This window comes from Mytilus edulis, chromosome 8 (genome assembly GCF_963676685.1).
Source record: "Mytilus edulis chromosome 8, xbMytEdul2.2, whole genome shotgun sequence".
Lineage (NCBI taxonomy): Eukaryota > Metazoa > Mollusca > Bivalvia > Mytilida > Mytilidae > Mytilus > Mytilus edulis.
In genome coordinates, this window is record NC_092351.1 from 57,574,556 (window position 1) to 57,600,856 (window position 26,301).

The 26,301-nt window shown below is 33.4% G+C and overlaps 4 protein-coding genes across 4 annotated transcripts; all 4 read right to left on the reverse strand.

The window, feature by feature from the left end:
• Positions 1-2,153: 2,153 nt before the first annotated feature.
• On the reverse strand, positions 2,154-7,551 carry LOC139485945 (sentrin-specific protease 1-like). Its single transcript, XM_071270627.1, has 9 exons — positions 7,011-7,551; positions 6,421-6,551; positions 5,796-5,927; positions 5,399-5,467; positions 4,491-4,579; positions 4,121-4,241; positions 3,399-3,501; positions 3,007-3,068; positions 2,154-2,819 (listed from the first exon to the last, which is right to left on the reverse strand). Exons 1-9 carry the CDS (start codon positions 7,060-7,062, stop codon positions 2,694-2,696), a joined length of 885 nt encoding a protein of 294 aa, XP_071126728.1. The 5' UTR covers positions 7,063-7,551; the 3' UTR covers positions 2,154-2,693.
• Positions 7,552-7,621: 70 nt separating this feature from the next.
• On the reverse strand, positions 7,622-10,237 carry LOC139484212 (uncharacterized). The gene is made up of 6 exons (XM_071267945.1): positions 10,207-10,237; positions 9,658-9,708; positions 8,870-8,938; positions 8,596-8,694; positions 8,046-8,264; positions 7,622-7,827 (listed from the first exon to the last, which is right to left on the reverse strand). Exons 1-6 carry the CDS (start codon positions 10,235-10,237, stop codon positions 7,622-7,624), a joined length of 675 nt encoding a protein of 224 aa, XP_071124046.1.
• Positions 10,238-10,829: 592 nt separating this feature from the next.
• On the reverse strand, positions 10,830-15,678 carry LOC139484213 (uncharacterized). Its single transcript, XM_071267946.1, has 8 exons — positions 15,568-15,678; positions 14,786-14,938; positions 13,779-14,371; positions 12,858-13,585; positions 12,273-12,386; positions 11,862-11,936; positions 11,207-11,275; positions 10,830-10,861 (listed from the first exon to the last, which is right to left on the reverse strand). The coding sequence occupies exons 1-8, from the start codon at positions 15,589-15,591 to the stop codon at positions 10,842-10,844; spliced, it is 1,776 nt and encodes a 591-aa protein (XP_071124047.1). The 5' UTR covers positions 15,592-15,678; the 3' UTR covers positions 10,830-10,841.
• A 209-nt stretch (positions 15,679-15,887) lies between these two features.
• Positions 15,888-25,719, reverse strand: LOC139484214 (trichohyalin-like). Its single transcript, XM_071267947.1, has 23 exons — positions 25,514-25,719; positions 24,342-24,491; positions 23,095-23,255; positions 22,632-22,679; positions 22,251-22,298; positions 21,870-21,917; positions 21,489-21,536; positions 21,108-21,155; positions 20,727-20,774; positions 20,473-20,520; positions 20,092-20,139; positions 19,711-19,758; positions 19,457-19,504; positions 19,076-19,123; positions 18,695-18,742; positions 18,314-18,361; positions 18,060-18,107; positions 17,552-17,599; positions 17,298-17,345; positions 16,917-16,964; positions 16,665-16,712; positions 16,284-16,331; positions 15,888-15,950 (listed from the first exon to the last, which is right to left on the reverse strand). The coding sequence occupies exons 1-23, from the start codon at positions 25,548-25,550 to the stop codon at positions 15,888-15,890; spliced, it is 1,323 nt and encodes a 440-aa protein (XP_071124048.1). The 5' UTR covers positions 25,551-25,719.
• Between the last annotated feature and the right edge of the window lie 582 nt (positions 25,720-26,301).

The following is a 26,301-nucleotide window of genomic DNA, read 5'->3' on the forward strand; positions in this document are numbered from 1 at the left end:
CAGAAATATCACTGTACAACACTTGTTCTCAGTATAACAAAACTCACATTACATGTTTAAATATCCCTTATGTATAAACAGGTTGCAGAGGTTAGTACAGGCATAAGATCAACTTCAGTAACCTGGCAGTATGTTCTACACAAAAATATAACTGTACAAAACTTGTTCTCAGTATAACAAAACTCACATTACATTGTTGACTACCCCTTATGTATAAACAGGTTACAGAGGTTGGTACAGGCATAAGAATAACTTCAGTAACCTGACAGTATGTTCTACACAGAAATATAACTGTACAACACTTGTTTTCAGTAAAACAAAACTCACATTACATGTTTAAATATCCCTTATATATAAACAGGTTGCAGAGGTTAGTACAGGCATAAGATCAACTTCAGTAACCTGGCAGTATGTTCTACACAGAAATATAACTGTACAACACTTGTTCTCAGTAAAACAAAACTCACATTACATGTTTAAATATCCCTTATGTATAAACAGGTTGCAGAGGTTAGTACAGGCATAAGATCAACTTCAGTAACCTGGCAGTATGTTCTACACAGAAATATAACTGTACAACACTTGTTCTCAGTAAAAAAAAACTCATATTAAATGGTTGACTACCCCTTATGTATAAACAGGTTACAGAGATTAGTACAGGCATAAGACTAACTTCAGTAACCTGGCAGTATGTTCTACACAGAAATATAACTGTACAACACTTGTTCTCAGTATAACAAAACTCACATTACATGTTTAAATATCCCTTATGTATAAACAGGTTGCAGAGGTTAGTACAGGCATAAGATCAACTTCAGTAACCTGGCAGTATGTTCTACACAAAAATATAACTGTACAAAACTTGTTCTCAGTATAACAAAACTCACATTACATTGTTGACTACCCCTTATGTATAAACAGGTTACAGAGGTTGGTACAGGCATAAGAATAACTTCAGTAAGCTTGCAGTATGTTCTACACAGAAATATAACTGTACAACACTTGTTTTCAGTAAAACAAAACTCATTTTACATTGTTGACTATCCCTTATGTATAAACAGGTTACAGAGGTTAGTACAGGCATAAGACTGTTACCTGGCAGTATGTTCTACACAGAAATATAACTGTACAACACTTGTTCTCAGTATAACAAAACTCACATTACATGTTTCAATATCCCTTATGTATAAACAGGTTACAGGGGTAGGTACAGGCATAAGACTAACTTCAGTAACCTGGCAGTATGTTTTATATAACTGTACAAAACTTTTTCTCAGTAAAAAAAAACTCATTTTACATTGTTGACTATCCCTTATGTATAAACAGGTTACAGAGGTTGGTACAGGCATACGACTGACTTCAGTAATCTGGCAGTATGTTCTACACAGAAATATAACTGTACAACACTTGTTCTCAGTATAACAAAACTCACATTACATGTTTAAATATCCCTTATGTATAAACAGGTTACAGGGGTAGGTACAGGCATAAGACTAACTTCAGTAACCTGGCAGTATGTTTTACACAGAAACATAACTGTACAAAACTTTTTCTCAGTAAAAAAAAACTCATTTTACATTGTTGACTATCCCTTATGTATAAACAGGTTACAGGGGTTAGTACAGGCATAAGACTAACTTCAGTAACCTGGCAGTATGTTTTACACAGAAATATAACTGTACAAAACTTTTTCTCAGTAAAAAAAAACCTCATTTTACATTGTTGACTATCCCTTATGTATAAACAGGTAACAGGGGTTAGTACAGGCATAAGACTAACTTCAGTAACCTGGCAGTATGTTTTACACAGAAATATAACTGTACAAAACTTGTTCTCAGTCAAAAAAAAACTCATTTTACATTGTTGGCTATCCCTTATGTATAAACAGGTTACAGGGGTTAATACAGGCATAAGACTAACTTCAGTAACCTGGCAGTATGTTTTACACAGAAATATAACTGTACAAAACTTTTTCTCAGTAAAAAAAAACTCATTTTACATTGTTGACTATCCCTTATGTATAAACAGGTTACAGGGGTTAGTACAGGCATAAGATCAACTTCAGTAACCTGGCAGTACATGTATGTTCTTCACAGACATATAACTGTACAACACTTGTTCTCAGTAAAACAAAACTCACTTACATGGTTGACTACCGCTTATGTATAAACAGGTTACAGGGGTTAGTACAGACATAAGACTAACTTCAGTAACCTGGCAGTATGTTCTACACAGAAATATAACTGTACAACACTTGTTCTCAGTAAAACAAAACTAACATGGCATGGTTGACTACCTCTTATGTATAAACAGATTACAGGGGTTAGTACAGGCATAAGATCAACTTCAGTAACCTGGCAGTATGTTCTACATAGAAATATAACTGTACAACACTTGTTCTCAGTATAACAAAACTCACATTACATGTTTAAATATCCCTTATGTATAAACAGGTTACAGAGGTTAGTACAGGCATAAGACTAACTTCAGTAACCTGGCAGTATGTTCGACACAGAAATATAACTGTACAACACTTGTTCTCAGTAAAACAAAACTCATTTTACATTGTTGACTATCCCTTATGTATAAACAGGTTACAGGGGTTAGTACAGGCATAAGACTAACTTCAGTAACCATGGTTGACTATCCCTAATGTATAAATATCTCAAAATTGATTATTATTTACAAAATAGCTAATTTTTTTCAACTGTTCTGTCTATTTCACAAACAAAGTCTTCATTGCTGGTGCCAGCTGCAAAAGCCTCACCAACACAATGGGTTTTTCTGTGGAACAAATTCTTGCATATTTTGCATTGAATCTGTAAAATATAATGTTCATGTATATTAACCTTTAATTATATTTAAGTAATGTGTCTTTTAAAAAATAGAAAATAGATAATTATGTAAAAGCAATTGTTACAAAAAATTATGTTGATCTCTATGCATGATAAATTTGAAAAGATCAGACAAGATTATGAATAGAATATATAGAGTATAAATGATTACCAATTGTTCTTCATCAGCATTTGTTCGAAATCCACAGCATGGACAGCATCCCACCATGTGTCCTGGAAAGAAAGGAGTTTAAAAAAATTTGTGAGATATTTTAAAATATTAACAAAGCACTTATTATTATTATCCAAAACAATATTTAAGATACTCCTTCAAAATATGTGATACTGAAAGAATATATGTGGTTAACTCAATTGAAACACTGATTTCTTCTTCACACAATATCCAAATGCAAAACATAATTTCTCTGTCAGTGTTGTGGTATTCAACAATGAGAAAAATCATCCTTCTAATGGATTAAATATGTAATTGGGAGGGTAAAATATTGTAATTAATATATTTATTATTATGTTCAGTATTGATTTATATAGTTATTTTTATAATACCTTCAAACATCATCAGTGTGTGGGCTATCGTTACCCTTTTATTATTTACTTCTTCCTGAGTTATACCAAGCAGAGATTGTCCAGCCAGATATTTCTCAGCAAACTGCAAAAGTTAGAAACATTTAATAAAGATAGTGACATTAAGTTCTTAGCAATTTGCCAATTTACTAAATGATGTGCTGTTTTGATCAAAGTGTTGCACCCTTTTTTGTGTCAATAAATAATCTATACAAGTCCTGCTATTTGAAATAATGATGGGGTAATTAAAAAAAAAAGGTAAATATGTAGTATATATTTGAAGAGTTTTGTATGAAATTTTGAGTGAAATCTTTCAAAGCTTATACAATGTTTGTGTATAACCACTACCTCAATGCACAGACAAAATGTTTACTAGTATATGTTATTTAGAAACATTCTTTTGTTGATGAAATGACAATTATGTAGGATTTAATGTGTCTAAGGCGAGAACCTCATTACAGGTCTTAATCTAAGTTACTTATGTATAAGATGTAGGTGAGGGTTACATTATTTTGATATGGACCTTCATTATTTTTCAAAGCACATTTACTGAAGAAGCATTAACCCTGTAGGACTAACAGTGTCTTGTTTATGGACCTTTACAAGATGGGACAGATGAATGGATGAACACAGCAGAAACAAATTGAATACTACAATCAATAATTTTGTTAATTATGACTTAATTCATTAATATTAATGTATACCAAAAGACAGAAGATGCCACAACTGGATCCATCTAGTTGTTTGGAATGGTCAGGTACTTCCAGTGTCCAGTTTTTGTACCCATTCTCTGGATGAAGAAGAAGCATCTGTCCTATGTATTTTCTGAGAAAAATATATTATTTTGCGTTACATACTTAGTACTCCACACACATTAAATATCAGCATAGTAGTAATGAAAATTTCAATGTAATATATTTTATTTCAATCACTGTACCAGATTTACAAAAGATAAAGAACAGAATTTGTGAACAGTTCACTCACTAAATATATAGGATTTGACCCCTTTTGCACTCCTTTGCAGGTATCATCTTTTCTTTTATAAATATAAAAATTCTGGATAAGGTAGCTTACCTCCAATTCAAAAGAACTGTTCTCTTTTGATTTGGTGAGGCTCCCAAAGGGTTGAGAAAAACAACCTTTCCCTTTGATGGTTCAACAATCTGAAAAACAAAAGTATTAAGTATTATATTGTTTTGGTATGGAGTAATGAAAACAAAACTTATACAACAGTCTTGCCATGTCTTATGACATTCAAAATGCAAATCTTTTTGATCATGGTCCTGTGGTCAAATATTGTCATTCACTAGCAAATTTATTTAGAAAACATTATAAAATATTAACAGAAAAAATTGTATTAGCTCTGTCAAAATCATTTTTACAGGGTTGCATTTTTGACATGCACAAAAAGGAGTCACAGATTGAACAGGAAAACAAGGGTCATGCTATATTCCCTTTTTGTAAATCTAATTCATCAAGGTTAAATTAGAAAGTTCCTAAATATTTTCACAAAAGAAAAGTGCTGAAGTTTATACATATCTTCTTTTAATAGAGAGAATTGTAATTGTTGGCCAATTTTTTATACACAGCCCTCTGATGACCACAAATCTATTATAGTTGCTTTTGAAAATAATTATTGCAAGTACGTTTGCATGTATTTGGTAAAATGAACTTATGATAAAATTCACTAACAAAATTCCTAAATTGGATAGATGAAAGTTGGTGATAAAATGAGAAATGGAATCAGTTTCATGATTTTTTTATTTATACATGCAATAATTATGTTGTTGGGTTTGTGTTTTAGTTCACTGTCCTTAATCATGTTAATGGGACAATAAGAACATTTTTTTTCACAATATGGTAAATGAAGGTGTATTTGTTCATTAGAAGTACTAATACATAGAGTGTTTAAGTTGTTGTAATTTATATTAGACAAATCTAATCCTATAAACAAAAAATTAATGCACCACAACAATGATTACCAGCAAATCCCAATGACCTCCTCTCTGGTGGTAGGCTCCAATGACAAAGTCGTATGGTATTAATTTGTTCTGAAATTAGAGCTATCATTAGAACAAATAATTCTAATCTTTCCTAAAATTGTATGAAACATGAATTTCTTCCCTTAACATGATGGAATTCAGGGCTAGACAATATCTATTATTTATTTTCATGAAAAGGTCTATCATGCTACTGGTAGTATTTTGTATCCCTGTGGTTAACGTTGACATTTCAGAACGAACCTAGTAAGCATTATTGACAATTACCCTTTAAATAATAGTATTCAGAAAATTTCTTAAATGGCTATCATAGAAATGTTACTCTTTTATGCAAAATTCATCATTTATATGTTGTTTTTTTTGGTGACAGGGTGTTTACCTTTTCATGTCGTCCAGGGACATATTTTCCATTAATGATGTTGTTTGTGCTGCTAACCAACTGGTGTCTTACTTTGATGTTTCCCTTGTCCATCTCAGTTTGGGCAATATATGTCAGGTATGCATCCATGACCTTAATTCAACAAGCAATGCCATTCTTCAATGTTATATTTCAATGCAATATCCCATTGCAAATTTATCAAAAGAAAATACTTGCCTTCTTAAAAAAATTGATGATATGGAAATATGATATTCTTTTAGAACATTTAACAATTGAAATCATAAATCATATGTAATAATGATGCAGTTTCTTGGTCATTTTACCTTACTGTCACTATAAAGAAAGAAATCAGTAATGATATCAAGTTCTTAAAATTTTCTTTTTAAAGAAATGCATACATTCATATATTCATTTCAAAGTTTGGTTTGGGTTCTTTTATATGACATATTTAGCTATAGGAAGTCATGTAATTTATAGAGTATTTTATCGTATTTCTTAGAAATAATAAAAATTTCACAATGAAAGCAAGCATGTAAAACAAAACAAAAAAATCCTCAGTGTTGAAGAGATTTCTACAGAAAAGAATATTATGGGTATGGATTATTTGTTGAATACATTGACTTACTTTGTCTGTTAGCCAGTTTGAGTCTTTGAGAGAGTTTATGTCGCCATATGTGATGTCTATGCCAAAAACCTTGGCAATGAAATATTTGTTGGCCACATCTTCATCCCAAATCTTGGCAACTTTATTTTCAACTGAAATAAATGCATTTATATAGATTCAATAGGTATTACTTTCTGTTATTACAACTGTTCTTTTACCTATGCTTTATCATACTAATGAATGGATAGAGAAGTGTACATATAATATATGATCTTTTTTAATGATTATTTGTAAAATAAACCCACCACTAGTGGTTCCCCATAAAATGAACCTAAATTAAGCACAAACTAATACATGTAAAATAAGCAAAAGTTTCAAAGTCAATAGACCATGATTAAGGCGGCCATGAAGGAGGCGGCAGGGTCACATAATCTCCGTGGAAATGAGCTGTGCCAATGCTAGTATAACTGCATGCCTATGTCTTGCTTTTTGGGTCCATTAAGGCCAGAAAAAAAGCTGAAAATAAAGTTTGAAGGACATTTAAAACTTGTTTTATAATGACACAAAGTAAATCTTAAATATCAACATATTTGAAATATTAAATGGCAAACCTTTTTGTTTATCAATTTCTGTGACTGTCAAGTCAGTCATAAAACCATCCATCCATTGGATTTTTCTAGCCTTTGATACCAAAGTTCCTGAAAGTCATATGATATATATTCAGCAAAAAAGTAAACAAAACATTTCAAGAGGTCTGTATCCCAACTGGTTTGATATGCTGGATATTAGGAACCCACAGTTTTTTCATTTGTATTGATATGAAAAATATCAATAATAAAACAGTACTGGGTCATGGACTGTATATTACATATGTTTGAAGTCAATTTTTTTGGACTGGTCAACTAGCAGGGTTGAATTATAAAACATTGTTTTGTAGATAAACCAGGCCGTTGGTGTTCTCTTTTAACTGTTTTGGATTTGTTCCTTGTTGAAGGTTTTACTGCAATCTGTAGTTGATAACATCTACCTCATTTGGTCTCTGGTGGAGTTTAATCATTGGCAATCATACCACATCTTCTAATTTCTATTATTACCCTCAACATGTTCAGCTACATTGGTGTTTTCAATGTTTAAATTCTTTGATTAGTTATTTTTTTTGTAACATTGACTATGGGATTTTTAATAAAATTACAGCAGAAAATGTAGGGAACTATTTCTTTCTTTATGCATTCACCATTTGCTTTGATGTGACATTATTGACAACATCTTGACAACACAAATATTGTCCCTGTATATAATAATTATACAAAAATATTGAATACCAACTACCTGATTCTTTTAAAAATTTAATCAGTTCCTGCATCTCTTTCTCTAGGGTTTCTGAAGTTTTTAGGGGATCCTTCTCCAAGATCAGAATTCCTTCATCAACTAATAAAATACAGTTACAATATAGTTTACTCTGAATTTTATTTAAAAAATGCACAAAATAAATGAATCTTATAAATCTTTGCATTCTTCCTGTATCATATTTTAATGGAATCTTATTGTTAATAATGATATTTACCATAATGATTACAATTCTGAATGTAATTCAAATAATTTTTTCTGAACTTGTCATTGAAGTTTAAACTGCTGCAGTTGCTTACCCATTCTAGCAATGATGGTGAAAAGTAACTCAACAAGACAATGGTCAGATATCTTCATATGACTAGGAACATGTGTTTTGACAACAGAAATCAAAACATGTGCATCTTCAACTGCACTATCCAATGCAACTGCTGCTCGCTTTGCTGCTGTTCCTTTGACATAATTAGCTTTTGCTGCCAGATCTTCCCAATTTCTTGGTGTCAAAGTTTTAAGATATCCTTAAAATAAATTGCATGTTATTACCAGCATTGAAGTTGAAATGTATTGTGTGATAAAACAAGTCATACATGCTTTATGATATACAAAATTGTACATATTTCTAATTATGATCAATAATACATAGATTATTATCCTGAGATTGAGATTGAGTTTAAATTTTGTGGTTTAATAATAACAAATATAAAGTAACATAAATGTACACTGAAAAAGGTTAAGCATCCTTGGGTCGCTTCCAAAATTTATATCAAAATCTGTTTGAATATTTTTTTGACTGTTTTACTTCCAGCTGCATGACAGATTTTAAGTTTACTATTTTTTTGTTAAAATTACCCTTCAACTTGACAAGTATTTTCTCTTTGCAGGGATCTTTATCATCCGGTTGTGAACTTGTTAATAGCTTTCCTTTACTGCCTTGTTTATCCTTAGCATCTGAAAGAACATTTTTATAAAACAATGTTAGCTACATACACTTTGAACACTGCTAACAGGGGATACATGACTTATATTTTTTTCCATTTGGGTCTTCTTATCAAACTAAGTTTAGGCCTCAAAATTACTTCTATATAAATATTTCCTGAAAACCACCCAACTATGAAATACTTACTTTTTTTAGTTATCATCTTTGTTGGCATTGTTCCTTTGAAATTAAACTTCATTTTTTTCTTACTGGTCTCTGTGAATAAAAAATAGGAAGGTTTCAGTAGTATGGGCTGTATGAGGTTTCTTAGGGTACACAGTTAACAACATTTGGTTAAGATATATCAAAAGAAGTTTGCTACAGCTTTAAAGATAAATAGTATATTGTAAATTATAACATCAATGTAATATACAAAATTCTCTCAACTCATAAGATACAATATTTCCTTCCAACAAAAGCTGATTTTTTAAAATTTTAGCACGTTCAGTTACTCTTACGCTCATGTCTCTTGTGATTCGCTTGCTTACCATATTAAAGAAGAAGATAACTAGCCAGCTAAAATCATTTGAGCAAGGAAGTACATCTTAAACAGGGTAGATTAATGGCTGATAAAGAAGGTGGAACTAGTGAAAATTCATAAATTATTCTGTGCATTTATTAATGCAATCTTGTCATTTTATACAAAAATGTGATTTTACAGAAAATTTCTGCTTAAAACAAAGACTCTAGTAATCTAGTAAAGTAAGCAGTCATAGGTTCAATGATGAAAAGTAAGCTATAAGTGACTCAAAATTTCTAAATTTACAGCAGATAGAGACACAACTCAATTCAGAAGGAGAATCTATGTAATTTTTGGCAAATCCCTTGCCCTTTCTATATATGTTTCAAAGTAATATTGTAAGATAGCCAACTCTAATTTGTATTTTGTTTGCTAAATCAAATATTTCCCCTTATTACAATAACCCTACACATACCAGTGTCATCTGTTGTGTTATCAATTAGCTTCCTTTTCTTCTGGACAGTAACTAGAAAAAAATATTATACCGACATTGAGATAACCATAGATTAATAGGAAGTTGAATTTTCTAACAAGTGAATTATTGTGTATTTTTACAGCAGCAGGTACTGATTAAAAGACATTAAAGCAAGCAAAACACTAAATTATTCTATTATGAAACACAAAAATTAATATCCAGAAATGTAAAGCCCCACATAATGCCATCTAAAGTACATAAGGAAAATAACAAATTCTCTAAATGGCATGTGTCACTCACCTACATCTTCAACAATGGCTATTTCTTTAAGAAAAATCATCATAAAAGGGGAATTACTCAATTAAGCTATTTCGATTATGTTGACTTATTTGTAAATTCTGTTGATCAATTTTCCCTTTCAAAGTTTCATTTTAATTATAAAAGTTTTCCTGTTAATAGAAAAATAATGCAAAAGAAGCAATAGAAATTCTCATTAAAGGGCAATAACTCCAAATAATGAGTCTGAATAGGCAAAACTTGCATTTTTACCATATATCTTCATTTTAGCCATGTCAGCCATATTGGTTGCCATACAGTCAAAAAGCAATGAGAAAAGCACACTTGGCACTATAGCTTCATCACCATAAATTATTAAATCACCAACCAAAAAAAATCTAGTATGCCACAAACTTACAATTCATTAACTGTATAAGATGCTTTGGATGATTAAAGCTATGTTCGTTACATGATAAATAAATATGTATACAATAGATACAGCATTTATAATAGATAACTGAGAAGCCATACCATATTCTGATGATAAAGGTGAAATGGAAAGATAGTGAAAATGATATTGATAAGATATACACATGGTGATTACAAAGGAGTTACATCAAAGCTACACCAAGTGCTATAAAGCTATTCCTTTAAGATTTTCAACTGACTTTGAACTAAGAAAAGCTCATATTTGACTTTTACATGAAATAAAATTTAAATGGAATCAGCTAATTAAAGCAATAATATAAACAGTTTTTTAATATGACGGCAAATTTATATCAAATAATATAAAGTATCTTTTGCAATGCTGTCTGTAATTCAATAATAAAGTCAGTTGAAAAAACTAAAGTGATAAATAATAAAACCTATACCACACACAATAATATGTACCTTTTGTTTTTTTATACTTACATGACTTGTTTCTCTACTGTTTAATGATATAAGAAGATTTTTGAATATAATATATTCATACTTGCAAATTCGCAATCCCAATTTGTTGCACATTGCAAATAGAGGGTTTCATCTGTAAAGTGTATACATTATATATGCAATTTTCTTATTGCTTGGTAACTTTATTTTCAAGCTTAAATTATTAACAAAGTATAGTTTCACTATTATACATGCGATATTTTTTTCAAAATCAATCTTAATGTTACTTTTAGGCATCAAATCAAAGTACTACAAATTGTAATCTTAATTATCAGAAAAGAGGAAAAGTTTTTCACTTATTCCTCACTCATGTCTATGAAAAAAACCATTACAAATATCATACCTGCTTTTCTATGAGTATCTACATTTGATTTTTTACTGCAATTATTTCTTAGAGTATCTTCTTTCAGAGCTGAAAGACAAAAAGTGAATTAAAGCTATCATGAAAATAATGTCGCAATATTATGGTTTATCCTTTTAGGCAATTGTAAAAAGTTGCCCTATATGTATGGAATATACGATATTTTGTTGTTGATCCTGACTTTACCACATGTTTATCATGTGAGCTGATAAGGGAAGGCTTGGTGAATATCAGTTTAAAAAAATGACTTGTCCTTTATTTCTATGGTCACTTATATTTTCATAAAGATATTTTTATGCCTACATGAAATTACCAGCAAACTCTATCAGTCTTTTCCACTTTTTCAGATAATCAGCATACAGAGATTAAAAGAAAAGTGCAATAATTACAGTGAAATTACATTAAAAACATGACAAATTTCTTAACAAATTAATTGTAATCAATCATAATATTATTTCTATGATAATAACGCAATATTCATCAATATACATTGTAAAACAAAAATAGTGTACAGTATGAGTTGTTTTGTGCATATAAATCAAAACTGACTTCTGCTATAAGCAATGATGAGACCAGTTTGAATATCTTAAATTTGTTTTTCTTTTTTCATATTGAAACTTTAATTGTCAAAACTCACAATCTTTGGTTTCCTCAAGACATGTTGTTCCTGAAATTAGTTCATCCATGATGCCATCAATGAAATCTTTGGGTTCTGTAAAATTCCATAAAAGAAAATTTAATTCAATTCCTTTTACAACATGTATCAAACCCTCATAAAAGAAATGTGTCCATAGTAAACCTATGCAACCACCCCCTGATAAATCAATATCCAAACAGGAAGTTTTACTGGATGTTAAAATTGCAAATAATGTATATCTCATCAAATATAAGCAGCATACCATTATTTTAAACAGTAGAAGCTGAAAAATGATCGAAGAAAAATTTCTATCAACGAATAACCTATATTTTTAATGGGTTAAAATATCTTAAAATATCTTCACAGTCTTATTAACTACAATCAATTCAAATACATGTACAACCAAATTACCCGCATTAATATCTCTTGATTGGAATTTCTGGAAGTTCTTTTTTGCAGCTTTTCTCTTAGTTCTGCTTGGAAGCTCTTTAAACTTTCTTCTTCCAGATGTTGTCTTCCTAAGACCTTTAGATAAGTAAAGATCAATATTATCATTAAAACATCATTTGACACCAGAAACCAAATTTAAACAAATAATTTGAAAAAGTATCTTAATTGTGGCAAGCAACTTAAAAATGTCCCTAGTCATGGCAGTTGACATGTTACTTTTTGATAAACATGGTTAAAAAAATATGAAATCCATAATTGGCAGGTTCTTATAATAATTTTAATCTGTTTGACCATCAGTTATGTGATATTAAAGTATTCTGGTAGAAAAAACTCCAGATATCATGGATATGGTTTTTGCACATTAATGTAGTTAAGTATTGAAGATTCATATGGAATCCTACAGTAATTAAGGACTATATAATATAAGATAACAATCACAATAAATTAGCAATAACATTTACAAAGTATGATATTCAGATTGAGTAGAATATAGATTTTAAAATCAAAAATCTCAAAGTTAGACATTTGTGGACATTATATATTTACCAAGTTTGGACTTCTTTTTGGTGATATGAAAAGGAGCCTTGAAAGATGATTTCACTGTAGCCTTTGATTCCAGTAGTGGCAAATTACTTTCTGATGGCACTGACAGATGAAGTAAGTCTGTAAGCAGTATTAACTGGTCCAAGGCTTTCCTTTGAATAGCATAGGGAACTTCTAGGTAAGTTAAGCCTTTGATCTGTTCTAGTTGTTCTCTAATAGTACTAGTGAGATCTTGGTCTTCATCTGTTTCCAATTTTATTGGTGATTCAATTTTTGAAGCCTCTTTTGCTTCTTCATATAAAGGTTCATCATATGAATCAGTTGGTACCTTGAAACCAATGTCCTGAATACATAACTCATCCAAGATGAACATTGGATTGTCTCTATAATGGACAGGTAAATCATTCCAGCTTGATTCTGGAAAATGCATAATCACAGCAAGAAGATGTTTGCATGGCCAGTGTGAGCGAAGCCAGTCCTCACACTGGCATGATGGCACTTCAGTATCACTGCCAACAGATACAATGTATGTGGTGTTCTGATCTGTAAAGCTACTGACAGTAAACAAACCATCCTCCCCTTTAACAATTTTCCCTTCAACTTCCTCTGCTGGTGAAATACGTTTCCTACAGTGGTCAATTAACTCCTTTGGTCGATTATGGAGAAATGCAGGTATGTGCTGGTTGTACTGTTTGTAGAAGGCAGATGCTTTTATGTTAACATCTAGATATCTAAAATTTCAAAAAAAAGAATATGTCTATAGTACAGGTATGCTCCACTATCACTATCATTTCCTATGTTCAGTGGATCATTAAATTGAAGTCAAAACTCTAATTCGGCATAAAAACTATAAAGCTCCTTGGACTTCAACTTCATAAAAAACTAGCTTTGATCTCAGCTTCACAGTTGTCTACCATGAACTATTTCGGGTTCCAGTTAGGGTTCCATTCTTTAATTTGGTTGAGAGCCTTAGTGATGGTACTACTGTTTTCATACTGACATGCAAAAACAGCTACAACTGAATAATCCACATTTGTCTTGACGCACAAGAAAAACAGTGGAATTGAATATTTTGTTGTTCTGTATGTAGCATCTAGAAGACAAATCTCATTGCCATAAAGGTTAAGCAGTCGTTGTTGCCAGGTTGATTGGTATAAGAAAAAGAAACCTGTTGAGTCTCCAGTATCTTCTGTGTTCACATCAGAACCGGAGAAAAGAAACTTATCTTCTGGCCTGTCTTTCTGCCACTCATCAACATGAGCCATTAAGTTTTCCTGATCATATTTGGCCTTCAATCCCTTCAACTTAGCAGCATAAACGAAGTTAGATATATCCCGCTGACTTGGGAAAAATCTTCTGTTCGTCCAGTTGGCACATTTCTCACCAGCAAATATTTCGTGTCTTACAAACTGCTCAAGTAATGGTCTTAAGCAGCTTGATGACACTAAACCTTCACCAACATACTCCTCAATTTTAACAATAATTCTTTTGTCCACTGGTATGGAAACTTCTGCGGCCTGAAATTATTAAAAGTTTTAACTAATGTATATACATGGAATCTATGAACTAGGCCTTATGTCCATAAATGGGGCATAATAAAAACATTTTAATGTCACAAAATTTATTCATTTTGTGTTTGGTTCACTTACAAACTACTCTAAGTAAGGTTAAAGTTATCAAAATTATACACATATGGCCCCTAGAAAAGGTGAATATGCAAAATAGTTAACACTTGAAGGTTATTTCACTGAGGGCACACTGAAATAATTTCCGATTTTATTAATGAAAGATACTGCAAAAATGCTGATGTTATTTTGTCGGGGCAAAACAGCATTTTAAGCATTAGGATAACATTAAACCATTACCAATTACTGAATCCTTTTGACTGACAGAAAAAAGACTTATTAAGTTGTTAGCAAAATTTTAATTACCTCTCCATGAAGATGATTTTGATGTCCATTTCTTTCTCCTTGTGGCAATGATATAAAAATATGGCGTGTCATTGCCAGTTTAATATCTGTATCAGTTAAACTGCTTCTAATAACCCTGGACAGTTGCTCTTTTTTATACTTTGAGATACAGTCCTGTTAAAATAAATAATTAAAAATATATTACTCCTTCAGATCGATCTCTAAATCTATAAATCATTAAGCATTCTTTTTCCCCTTTGTAAACATATGACAATAATCATCTTACTTCAAGCATCTACATGTAACACCCAAACTTCATGTTAACTAAGATTTCATCAAAACCAATTCAATGGAGTAGGAAATCTTTAGGAAGGGAAATTGATTGAATGACTGACCAAAGTACATGTACTGCCAAACTGATATGGTGATCCTCATCTGAAAGGATATATTTACAAGAAAAAATACAAGAAAAATGGTAAATACACATACTGCAAAAGTTGTTCCATTTGAAGATAACTATGTTTGTGATTTTCATCATGAGATCAATTTTTTCAACAGAAGTTTTACAATTCCTTGAGAATTTTAAGGGATCTACAAATACTATGAAAATTGTAATGAACAAATAATTGTTCTTCCACAATACTTCTGTATATCTATTCAAAAGAAATAAAAACTGTACCTATTTAATACTGTACAGATATACATGCAACAAAATAAGAAAAGGTGTATCAATACTATGAAAAATTGTAAACTAGCTAATTGTAAGATAGGAAAAAGATTATCAATACAAAATCAATAACTACCTTAAAGTCAGTAAAGAAAATCATCTCTTTTGCAATAATGGTCGCAGGACAGTTCAATTTTTTAGTTGTTTGGATGTGGAAACGTTTCTTTTGATAAGCAGAGTGATCCGATTGCTGAAATATTGAAACAGATACACGTAGTGTCACATCATTTAATAGTCATCTATTATATAAACAATGTAAAATTCAAATGATCAGCATGGCACATTTTACTTAAAAAAATTAAATGTTCATCCTCAAAAGGACCACACATTGGACTATATATATCTAGGACAAATCTATAAGTGTCTACAATAAAACCAGGTTCTACAGGTTAGTCATCAGAAGATACTAACTTGTAAAACCTGTTTGGTGTCTGAGTATTTCTGGTTCCTTATCTGGTCCTATGGGAGATCACAGATGGATCTATAAGTGTCTACAATAAAACCAGGTTCTACAGGTTTGTCATCAGAAGATACCAACCTGTAAAACCTGTTTGGTGTCTGAGAATTTCTGGTCCCTTATCTGGTCATATTGGAGATCACAGATGGATCTATAAGTGTCTACAATAAAACCAGGTTCTACAGGTTAGTCATCAGAAGATACTAACCTGTAAAACCTGTTTGGTGTCTGAGTATTTCTGGTCCCTTATCTGGTCCTATGGGAGATCACAGATGGATCTATAAGTGTCTACAATAAAACCAGGTTCTACAGGTTAGTCATCAGAAGATACTAACCTGTAAAACCTGTTTGGTGTCTGAGTATTTCTGGTTCCTTATCTGGTCCTAAGGGAGATCACAGATGGATCTATAAGTGTCTACAATAAAACCAGGTTCTACAGGTTAGTCATCAGAAGATACTAACTTGTAAAACCTGTTTGGTGTCTGAGTATTTCTGGTCCATTATCTGGTCCTATGGGAGATCACAGATGGATCTATAAGTGTCTACAATAAAACCAGGTTCTACAGGTTAGTCATCAGAAGATACCAACCTGTAAAACCTGTTTGGTGTCTGAGTATTTCTGGTCCATTATCTGGTCCTATGGGAGATCACAGATGGATCTATAAGTGTCTACAATAAAACCAGGTTCTACAGGTTAGTCATCAGAAGATACTAACCTGTAAAACCTGTTTGGTGTCTGAGTATTTCTGGTCCATTATCTGGTCCTATGGGAGATCACAGATGGATCTATAAGTGTACAATAAAACCAGGTTCTACAGGTTAGTCATCAGAAGATACTAACCTGTAAAACCTGTTTGGTGTCTGAGTATTTCTGGTCCCTTATCTGGTCCTATGGGAGATCACAGATGGATCTATAAGTGTCTACAATAAAACCAGGTTCTACAGGTTAGTCATCAGAAGATACTAACCTGTAAAACCTGTTTGGTGTCTGAGTATTTCTGGTCCCTTATCTGGTCCTATGGGAGATCACAGATGGATCTATAAGTGTCTACAATAAAACCAGGTTCTACAGGTTAGTCATCAGAAGATACCAACCTGTAAAACCTGTTTGGTGTCTGAGTATTTCTGGTTCCTTATCTGGTCCTATGGGAGATCACAGATGGATCTATAAGTGTCTACAATAAAACAAGGTTCTACAGGTTAGTCATCAGAAGATACCAACCTGTAAAACCTGTTTGGTGTCTGAGTATTTCTGGTCCATTATCTGGTCCTATGCGAGATCACAGATGGATCTATAAGTGTCTACAATAAAACCAGGTTCTACAGGTTAGTCATCAGAAGATACTAACCTGTAAAACCTGTTTGGTGTCTGAGTATTTCTGGTCCCTTATCTGGTCCTATGGGAGATCACAGATGGATCTATAAGTGTCTACAATAAAACCAGGTTCTACAGGTTAGTCATCAGAAGATACTAACCTGTAAAACCTGTTTGGTGTCTGAGTATTTCTGGTTCCTTATCTGGTCCTATGGGAGATCACAGATGGATCTATAAGTGTCTACAATAAAACCAGGTTCTACAGGTTAGTCATCAGAAGATACTAACCTGTAAAACCTGTTTGGTGTCTGAGTATTTCTGGTTCCTTATCTGGTCCTATGGGAGATCACAGATGGATCTATAAGTGTCTACAATAAAACCAGGTTCTACAGGTTAGTCATCAGAAGATACTAACCTGTAAAACCTGTTTGGTGTCTGAGAATTTCTGGTTCCTTATCTGGTCCTATGGTTTATTACAGATGGATCTATAAGTGTCTACAATAAAACCAGGTTCTACAGGTTAGTCATCAGAAGATACTAACTTGTAAAACCTGTTTGGTGTCTGAGTATTTCTGGTCCATTATCTGGTCCTATGGGAGATCACAGATGGATCTATAAGTGTCTACAATAAAACCAGGTTCTACAGGTTAGTCATCAGAAGATACCAACCTGTAAAACCTGTTTGGTGTCTGAGTATTTCTGGTCCATTATCTGGTCCTATGGGAGATCACAGATGGATCTATAAGTGTCTACAATAAAACCAGGTTCTACAGGTTAGTCATCAGAAGATACTAACCTGTAAAACCTGTTTGGTGTCTGAGTATTTCTGGTCCATTATCTGGTCCTATGGGAGATCACAGATGGATCTATAAGTGTCTACAATAAAACCAGGTTCTACAGGTTAGTCATCAGAAGATACTAACCTGTAAAACCTGTTTGGTGTCTGAGTATTTCTGGTCCCTTATCTGGTCCTATGGGAGATCACAGATGGATCTATAAGTGTCTACAATAAAACCAGGTTCTACAGGTTAGTCATCAGAAGATACTAACCTGTAAAACCTGTTTGGTGTCTGAGTATTTCTGGTCCCTTATCTGGTCCTATGGGAGATCACAGATGGATCTATAAGTGTCTACAATAAAACCAGGTTCTACAGGTTAGTCATCAGAAGATACCAACCTGTAAAACCTGTTTGGTGTCTGAGTATTTCTGGTTCCTTATCTGGTCCTATGGGAGATCACAGATGGATCTATAAGTGTCTACAATAAAACCAGGTTCTACAGGTTAGTCATCAGAAGATACCAACCTGTAAAACCTGTTTGGTGTCTGAGTATTTCTGGTCCATTATCTGGTCCTATGCGAGATCACAGATGGATCTATAAGTGTCTACAATAAAACCAGGTTCTACAGGTTAGTCATCAGAAGATACTAACCTGTAAAACCTGTTTGGTGTCTGAGTATTTCTGGTCCCTTATCTGGTCCTATGGGAGATCACAGATGGATCTATAAGTGTCTACAATAAAACCAGGTTCTACAGGTTAGTCATCAGAAGATACTAACCTGTAAAACCTGTTTGGTGTCTGAGTATTTCTGGTTCCTTATCTGGTCCTATGGGAGATCACAGATGGATCTATAAGTGTCTACAATAAAACCAGGTTCTACAGGTTAGTCATCAGAAGATACTAACCTGTAAAACCTGTTTGGTGTCTGAGTATTTCTGGTTCCTTATCTGGTCCTATGGGAGATCACAGATGGATCTATAAGTGTCTACAATAAAACCAGGTTCTACAGGTTAGTCATCAGAAGATACTAACCTGTAAAACCTGTTTGGTGTCTGAGAATTTCTGGTTCCTTATCTGGTCCTATGGGATATTACAGATGGATTTATAAGTGTCTACAATAAAACCAGGTTCTACAGGTTAGTCATCAGAAGATACCAACCTGTAAAACCTGTTTGGTGTCTGAGTATTTCTGGTCCATTATCTGGTCCTATGGGATATCACAGATGGATCTATAAGTGTCTACAATAAAACCAGGTTCTACAGGTTAGTCATCAGAAGATACTAACTTGTAAAACCTGTTTGGTGTCTGAGTATTTCTGGTCCATTATCTGGTCCTATGGGAGATCACAGATGGATCTATAAGTGTCTACAATAAAACCAGGTTCTACAGGTTAGTCATCAGAAGATACTAACCTGTAAAACCTGTTTGGTGTCTGAGTATTTCTGGTTCCTTATCTGGTCCTATGGGAGATCACAGATGGATCTATAAGTGTCTACAATAAAACCAGGTTCTACAGGTTAGTCATCAGAAGATACCAACCTGTAAAACCTGTTTGGTGTCTGAGTATTTCTGGTCCATTATCTGGTCCTATGGGAGATCACAGATGGATCTATAAGTGTCTACAATAAAACCAGGTTCTACAGGTTAGTCATCAGAAGATACTAACCTGTAAAACCTGTTTGGTGTCTGAGTATTTCTGGTCCCTTATCTGGTCCTATGGGAGATCACAGATGGATCTATAAGTGTCTACAATAAAACCAGGTTCTACAGGTTAGTCATCAGAAGATACTAACCTGTAAAACCTGTTTGGTGTCTGGGTATTTCTGGTTCCTTATCTGGTCCTAAGGGAGATCACAGATGGATCTATAAGTGTCTACAATAAAACCAGGTTCTACAGGTTAGTCATCAGAAGATACTAACTTGTAAAACCTGTTTGGTGTCTGAGTATTTCTGGTTCCTTATCTGGTCCTATGGGAGATCACAGATGGATCTATAAGTGTCTACAATAAAACCAGGTTCTACAAGTTAGTCATCAGAAGATACTAACCTGTAAAACCTGTTTGGTGTCTGAGTATTTCTGGTCCCTTATCTGGTCCTATGGGAGATCACAGATGGATCTATAAGTGTCTACAATAAAACCAGGTTCTACAGGTTAGTCATCAGAAGATACCAACCTGTAAAACCTGTTTGGTGTCTGAGTATTTCTGGTCCATTATCTGGTCCTATGGGAGATCACAGATGGATCTATAAGTGTCTACAATAAAACCAGGTTCTACAGGTTAGTCATCAGAAGATACTAACCTGTAAAACCTGTTTGGTGTCTGAGTATTTCTGGTCCCTTATCTGGTCCTATGGGAGATCACAGATGGATCTATAAGTGTCTACAATAAAACCAGGTTCTACAGGTTAGTCATCAGAAGATACTAACCTGTAAAACCTGTTTGGTGTCTGAGTATTTCTGGTCCATTATCTGGTCCTATGGGAGATCACAGATGGATCTATAAGTGTCTACAATAAAACCAGGTTCTACAGGTTAGTCATCAGAAGATACTAACCTGTAAAACCTGTTTGGTGTCTGAGTATTTCTGGTCCCTTATCTGGTCCTATGGGAGATCACAGATGGATCTATAAGTGTCTACAATAAAACCAGGTTCTACAGGTTAGTCATCAGAAGATACTAACCTGTAAAACCTGTTTGGTGTCTGAGTATTTCTGGTCCCTTATCTGGTCCTATGGGAGATCACAGATGGATCTATAAGTGTCTACAATAAAACCAGGTTCTACAGGTTAGTCATCAGAAGATACTAACTTGTAAAACCTGTTTGGTGTCTGAGTATTTCTGGTTCCTTATCTGGTCCTATGGGAGATCACAGATGGATCTATAAGTGTCTACAATAAAACCAGGTTCTACAAGTTAGTCATCAGAAGATACTAACTTGTAAAACCTGTTTGGTGTCTGAGTATTTCTGGTTCCTTATCTGGTCCTATGGGAGATCACAGATGGATCTATAAGTGTCTACAATAAAACCAGGTTCTACAGGTTAGTCATCAGAAGATACTAACCTGTAAAACCTGTTTGGTGTCTGAGTATTTCTGGTCCCTTATCTGGTCCTATGGGAGATCACAGATGGATCTATAAGTGTCTACAATAAAACCAGGTTCTACAGGTTAGTCATCAGAAGATACCAACCTGTAAAACCTGTTTGGTGTCTGAGTATTTCTGGTCCATTATCTGGTCCTATGGGAGATCACAGATGGATCTATAAGTGTCTACAATAAAACCAGGTTCTACAGGTTAGTCATCAGAAGATACTAACCTGTAAAACCTGTTTGGTGTCTGAGTATTTCTGGTCCCTTATCTGGTCCTATGGGAGATCACAGATGGATCTATAAGTGTCTACAATAAAACCAGGTTCTACAGGTTAGTCATCAGAAGATACTAACCTGTAAAACCTGTTTGGTGTCTGAGTATTTCTGGTTCCTTATCTGGTCCTATGGGAGATCACAGATGGATCTATAAGTGTCTACAATAAAACCAGGTTCTACAGGTTAGTCATCAGAAGATACTAACCTGTAAAACCTGTTTGGTGTCTGAGTATTTCTGGTTCCTTATCTGGTCCTATGGGAGATCACAGATGGATCTATAAGTGTCTACAATAAAACCAGGTTCTACAGGTTAGTCATCAGAAGATACCAACCTGTAAAACCTGTTTGGTGTCTGAGTATTTCTGGTCCATTATCTGGTCCTATGGGAGATCACAGATGGATCTATAAGTGTCTACAATAAAACCAGGTTCTACAGGTTAGGCATCAGAAGATACTAACCTGTAAAACCTGTTTGGTGTCTGAGTATTTCTGGTCCCTTATCTGGTCCTATGGGAGATCACAGATGGATCTATAAGTGTCTATAATAAAACCAGGTTCTACAGGTTAGTCATCAGAAGATACTAACCTGTAAAACCTGTTTGGTGTCTGAGTATTTCTGGTTCCTTATCTGGTCCTATGGGAGATCACAGATGGATCTATAAGTGTCTACAATAAAACCAGGTTCTACAGGTTAGTCATCAGAAGATACTAACCTGTAAAACCTGTTTGGTGTCTGAGTATTTCTGGTTCCTTATCTGGTCCTATGGGAGATCACAGATGGATCTATAAGTGTCTACAATAAAACCAGGTTCTACAGGTTAGTCATCAGAAGATACTAACCTGTAAAACCTGTTTGGTGTCTGAGAATTTCTGGTTCCTTATCTGGTCCTATGGGATATTACAGATGGATTTATAAGTGTCTACAATAAAACCAGGTTCTACAGGTTAGTCATCAGAAGATACCAACCTGTAAAACCTGTTTGGTGTCTGAGTATATCTGGTCCATTATCTGGTCCTATGGGAGATCACAGATGGATCTATAAGTGTCTACAATAAAACCAGGTTCTACAGGTTAGTCATCAGAAGATACTAACTTGTAAAACCTGTTTGGTGTCTGAGTATTTCTGGTCCATTATCTGGTCCTATGGGAGATCACAGATGGATCTATAAGTGTCTACAATAAAACCAGGTTCTACAGGTTAGTCATCAGAAGATACTAACCTGTAAAACCTGTTTGGTGTCTGAGTATTTCTGGTTCCTTATCTGGTCCTATGGGAGATCACAGATGGATCTATAAGTGTCTACAATAAAACCAGGTTCTACAGGTTAGTCATCAGAAGATACTAACCTGTAAAACCTGTTTGGTGTCTGAGTATTTCTGGTTCCTTATCTGGTCCTATGGGAGATCACAGATGGATCTATAAGTGTCTACAATAAAACCAGGTTCTACAGGTTAGTCATCAGAAGATACTAACTTGTAAAACCTGTTTGGTGTCTGAGTATTTCTGGTCCATTATCTGGTCCTATGGGAGATCACAGATGGATCTATAAGTGTCTACAATAAAACCAGGTTCTACAGGTTAGTCATCAGAAGATATTAACTTGATACATTTAATATTTTTTAATCAAGTTAAAAGCAATTTATATACATCTTCCAAAATATCATTTAATACTATATATATACCAATAAAATGTACCTGTGCATTCTGGGCTTTTTCGCCTTATTTCTATCTGGCCCATGGTGACACTCAAATCTCTCTGTTTGTAGGACTATATAGGGATTGTCTGGCATATGAAGATTGTTCTTTTCCCTCCACTGGATCTTGTGCTGCTTACTGCCAATATCTAATAATTGAAATATTCAATACTTGATTACTACTGTGTTTATATTACAGAGTGAAATGTACATGTATTGTATATTTATCACCTAAACTCATTCAGCATGTTCAGGACAGTTACCATCTCATTTTAAGTTTTAATTTAAGAAAGAAGTTATCTTTTTTCAGTGGTAACTGGTCCACTGATACAGAGATTTTAAGCCTAGAGCATTTAAATATACACAAATGGATGATAAGTAGTGCATAATAGTCAGTAATGATGATATGAATTATTTTCATGCAAATTACACATACATATCAGATCACTTTTTCAAATAAAAATTAATGCTAAAATCTGTTTTACACAATTAGTTTTGTTTCAGTTTCATCAATGTACTGGACAAAGAAATACATTCATAATGTATTTCATAAATTTCTTACCCTTCTGAACCTGATTTCACTGCCAATTTTAAGTGGAGTACATGTTATTTTTTATTTATTTCAACTGTTGTTGTAAACGTATTTTACTTTTCTACATTGGCTAGAGGTATAGGGGGAGGGTTGAGATGTGTCACAGACATGTTTAACCCCGCCGCATTTTTGCGCCTGTCCCAAGTCAGGAGCCTCTGGCCTTTGTTAGTCTTGTATTATTTTAATTTTAGTTTCTTGTGTACAATTTGGAAATAAGTATGGCGTTCATTATCACTGAACTAGTATATATTTGTTTAGGGGCCAGCTGAAGGACGCCTCCAGGTGCGGGAATTTCTCGCTACATTGAAGACCTGTTGGTGACCTTCTGCTGTTGTTTTTTTCTATGGTCGGGTTGTTGTCTCTTTGGCACATTCCCCATTTCCATTCTCAATTTTATTTGGTTTTATAAGTCTTTGCTTACTCAGTGGCTTTGATTGTAACTATCTCATATTTAAAAAAAGTATTGCCAATATATATTGTATTGTATTAATACTGCATTGTTTCCCTTACTACCATGTTCTTGAACATGTATATTGTAAGTTGTTTCCCCTGATTACTTTCCCCACCTCATGTTTCATTATTAAATGTGCCTTCTTATAACATGTTAGTTTTTAGTGCTTACTGGTGAATGAAAAAAACCTACCAGTGTTTCCAAAAGTGGATGAAGTTTTCACAGAAACAAAATATGATTTTGTCTCCACTTCATAGTGCCACTTAAGCTCCTCCAACTGTTCTTTTGACTCAACAAAGCCATTATATGGGTTATGGAATGTGGAAAAAAAATCACACCATCCTGGAAAAAAAGGGCTTATACATTAAAGTATTATTATTCCACTGTGTGTTGATTTTGATAGCAAAATAAACATCAACAATTCATATTCCATTCTGGATATAGGGCTTGCCTTGTGTGAGGTTACAAACGGTACATGTTTTATAACGTTATCATTTGATTGGTTTTTTTTTTATATATACATTTGTATAATATAGTATTTTCATTTTTAAAAATAATTTCAGATTTAAAAACAAACAAGAATGAATCAATAATTAACTTTTAATCGCAACTGATTATCATTGTGTACGTTGTTTTTTATAGTTAAAAAAAAAAACAGATAAGAAAAGACAAAATGAAAGAAGTATATTGATTAATATATAAATGTTTTAACGAAGTAAAAAAAGGTAAAGACAGTAGAATAAAACGCTCATTTCCAAGGGCTTACAAATGTAGGAAGATATGAAGATTTGTTCATCCAAGGAAAATCATATATGAAGAGGACATCATATTTCCCTTAGGCTCAGGAGATAAATGTATAACATTCATGCATAAAAAAACATACCCCTCTGTGAAGTTAAATGGTCGTACCCTAACACTCACTCACTCAGTGACGGTCACTCACTCAGACTCTTTACGATGAACTGTTAAATCTACTGCCCCGGAGATCAATTTTAGAAATTTTTTAGTTAGATTCTGTGGACCTGTAGATATGATTTTTACAGGCCCGAGAGAACTTTTACAAGCCTAGGCTGCCTGGGCTGATGTTCAGCGCGAAAACAGTAACATATCACTGTATATGTCAACATTTCAAAAGACAGGACAGTTAAACTTTCTTTGATACATGTTGTATAGAGTTATTTTTGTATATAAGCTTTGCTTTCATATATAATATTTGTTCAATTTTATATAAAAAATGAGAACCGACTAATGTGGTTTAAAAATGTATCAATAAAGGTACAAGTACTGTCAGAATTAGGAGTTTAACTATTCAATCTGAAGGTTAGAAATTATATCATTGTATTGATATTAAATCTTCGAACTACCTGTATCCTGTGTCTGTTGGAGTGGGGGTTGTTCCATATTTGCGTTGTTCTAGTTCTACATGTTTTAACTATTTAGCTTAGCTGTTCTCTTCCCTCCTGTTCTACTTTCATTTTCAAAAAGAGCGCCGGAAATAAATACGGGGAAGCCGTTCTATTTTTAACAAGTAGATGCGTACGCATTTCTGGTTTCAAAGGTTGTTATCTAGTTGCTTTCATGTAATTAACATTGAATTCGTAACATATGCTCCAAGAGCTCCTACCGGCATCCTACCGGCATTTGACATGCCAATTGCTTGCCAAAATTCAGCCAACGATACCTTACGCCTTGTCATATTACACAATGACCTGATGAAGGTCAATTGTCACCTGTACGCTTGCCAGTACGAAAATTGTTTAAAGGTATCTAAACAGTGTATTTGTAAAAGTGCAGATAACCTTTAATACAAAGTTGCTTGACGGGTTTATCGGAGCTCAATCTGTTTGGTCATAATGAATTTTCTTAGTGAATGTTAACGGCAATTCGTTACACCAAACATTATTATTTATTTTTTTTGCAATAGTTACAAAAGTATTGCTAGTTATATTTTGGTGGTGCTTAACTTTTGCAGACTGTATATATAGATATGTTCAATAACATAAGCAGATGTTTAGTTGAAGTTTTATTTAAAATACACTAACCAATATTTTGTTTAGGACGACATGATTTCTAATCAGCAGTGGAATAAATAGTACTCTTAGTTAGAAACTAGCTATTGTTTTCCATTGATGCGATTATATTTTGAGTTTTT

Bases quoted from the DNA above. Each gene is read 5' to 3' on its own strand.
- LOC139485945 (XM_071270627.1), bottom strand. From the start codon at position 7,062: ATGGATGGTTTTATGACTGACTTGACAGTCACAGAAATTGATAAACAA. The intron at 3,502-4,120 runs GTATACATTAAT...TAACTTTTGCAG, and splicing joins GTGGCATCTTCTGTCTTTTG to TTTGCTGAGAAATATCTGGC. The intron at 3,069-3,398 runs GTATTATAAAAA...CTTTCTTTCCAG, and splicing joins CACACTGATGATGTTTGAAG to GACACATGGTGGGATGCTGT.
- LOC139484212 (XM_071267945.1), bottom strand. From the start codon at position 10,237: ATGGCTGACATGGCTAAAATGAAGATATATG. The intron at 9,709-10,206 runs GTAAAAATGCAA...ATTTTTTTCTAG, and splicing joins GGCTAAAATGAAGATATATG to TTACTGTCCAGAAGAAAAGG. The intron at 8,265-8,595 runs GTAATTTTAACA...ATTTATTTTAAG, and splicing joins AATACTTGTCAAGTTGAAGG to GATATCTTAAAACTTTGACA.
- LOC139484213 (XM_071267946.1), bottom strand. From the start codon at position 15,591: ATGATTTTCTTTACTGACTTTAAG. The intron at 14,372-14,785 runs GTAATTAAAATT...TAATAATTTCAG, and splicing joins AAAATCATCTTCATGGAGAG to GCCGCAGAAGTTTCCATACC. The intron at 12,387-12,857 runs GTAAATATATAA...ACTTATCTAAAG, and splicing joins CAAAAAGAAGTCCAAACTTG to GTCTTAGGAAGACAACATCT.
- LOC139484214 (XM_071267947.1), bottom strand. From the start codon at position 25,550: ATGGAACAACCCCCACTCCAACAGACACAGGATACAG. The intron at 21,537-21,869 runs GTTAGTATCTTC...GATCTCCCATAG, and splicing joins ACACCAAACAGGTTTTACAG to GACCAGATAAGGAACCAGAA. The intron at 15,951-16,283 runs GTTAGTATCTTC...GATCTCCCATAG, and splicing joins ACACCAAACAGGTTTTACAG to GACCAGATAAGGAACCAGAA.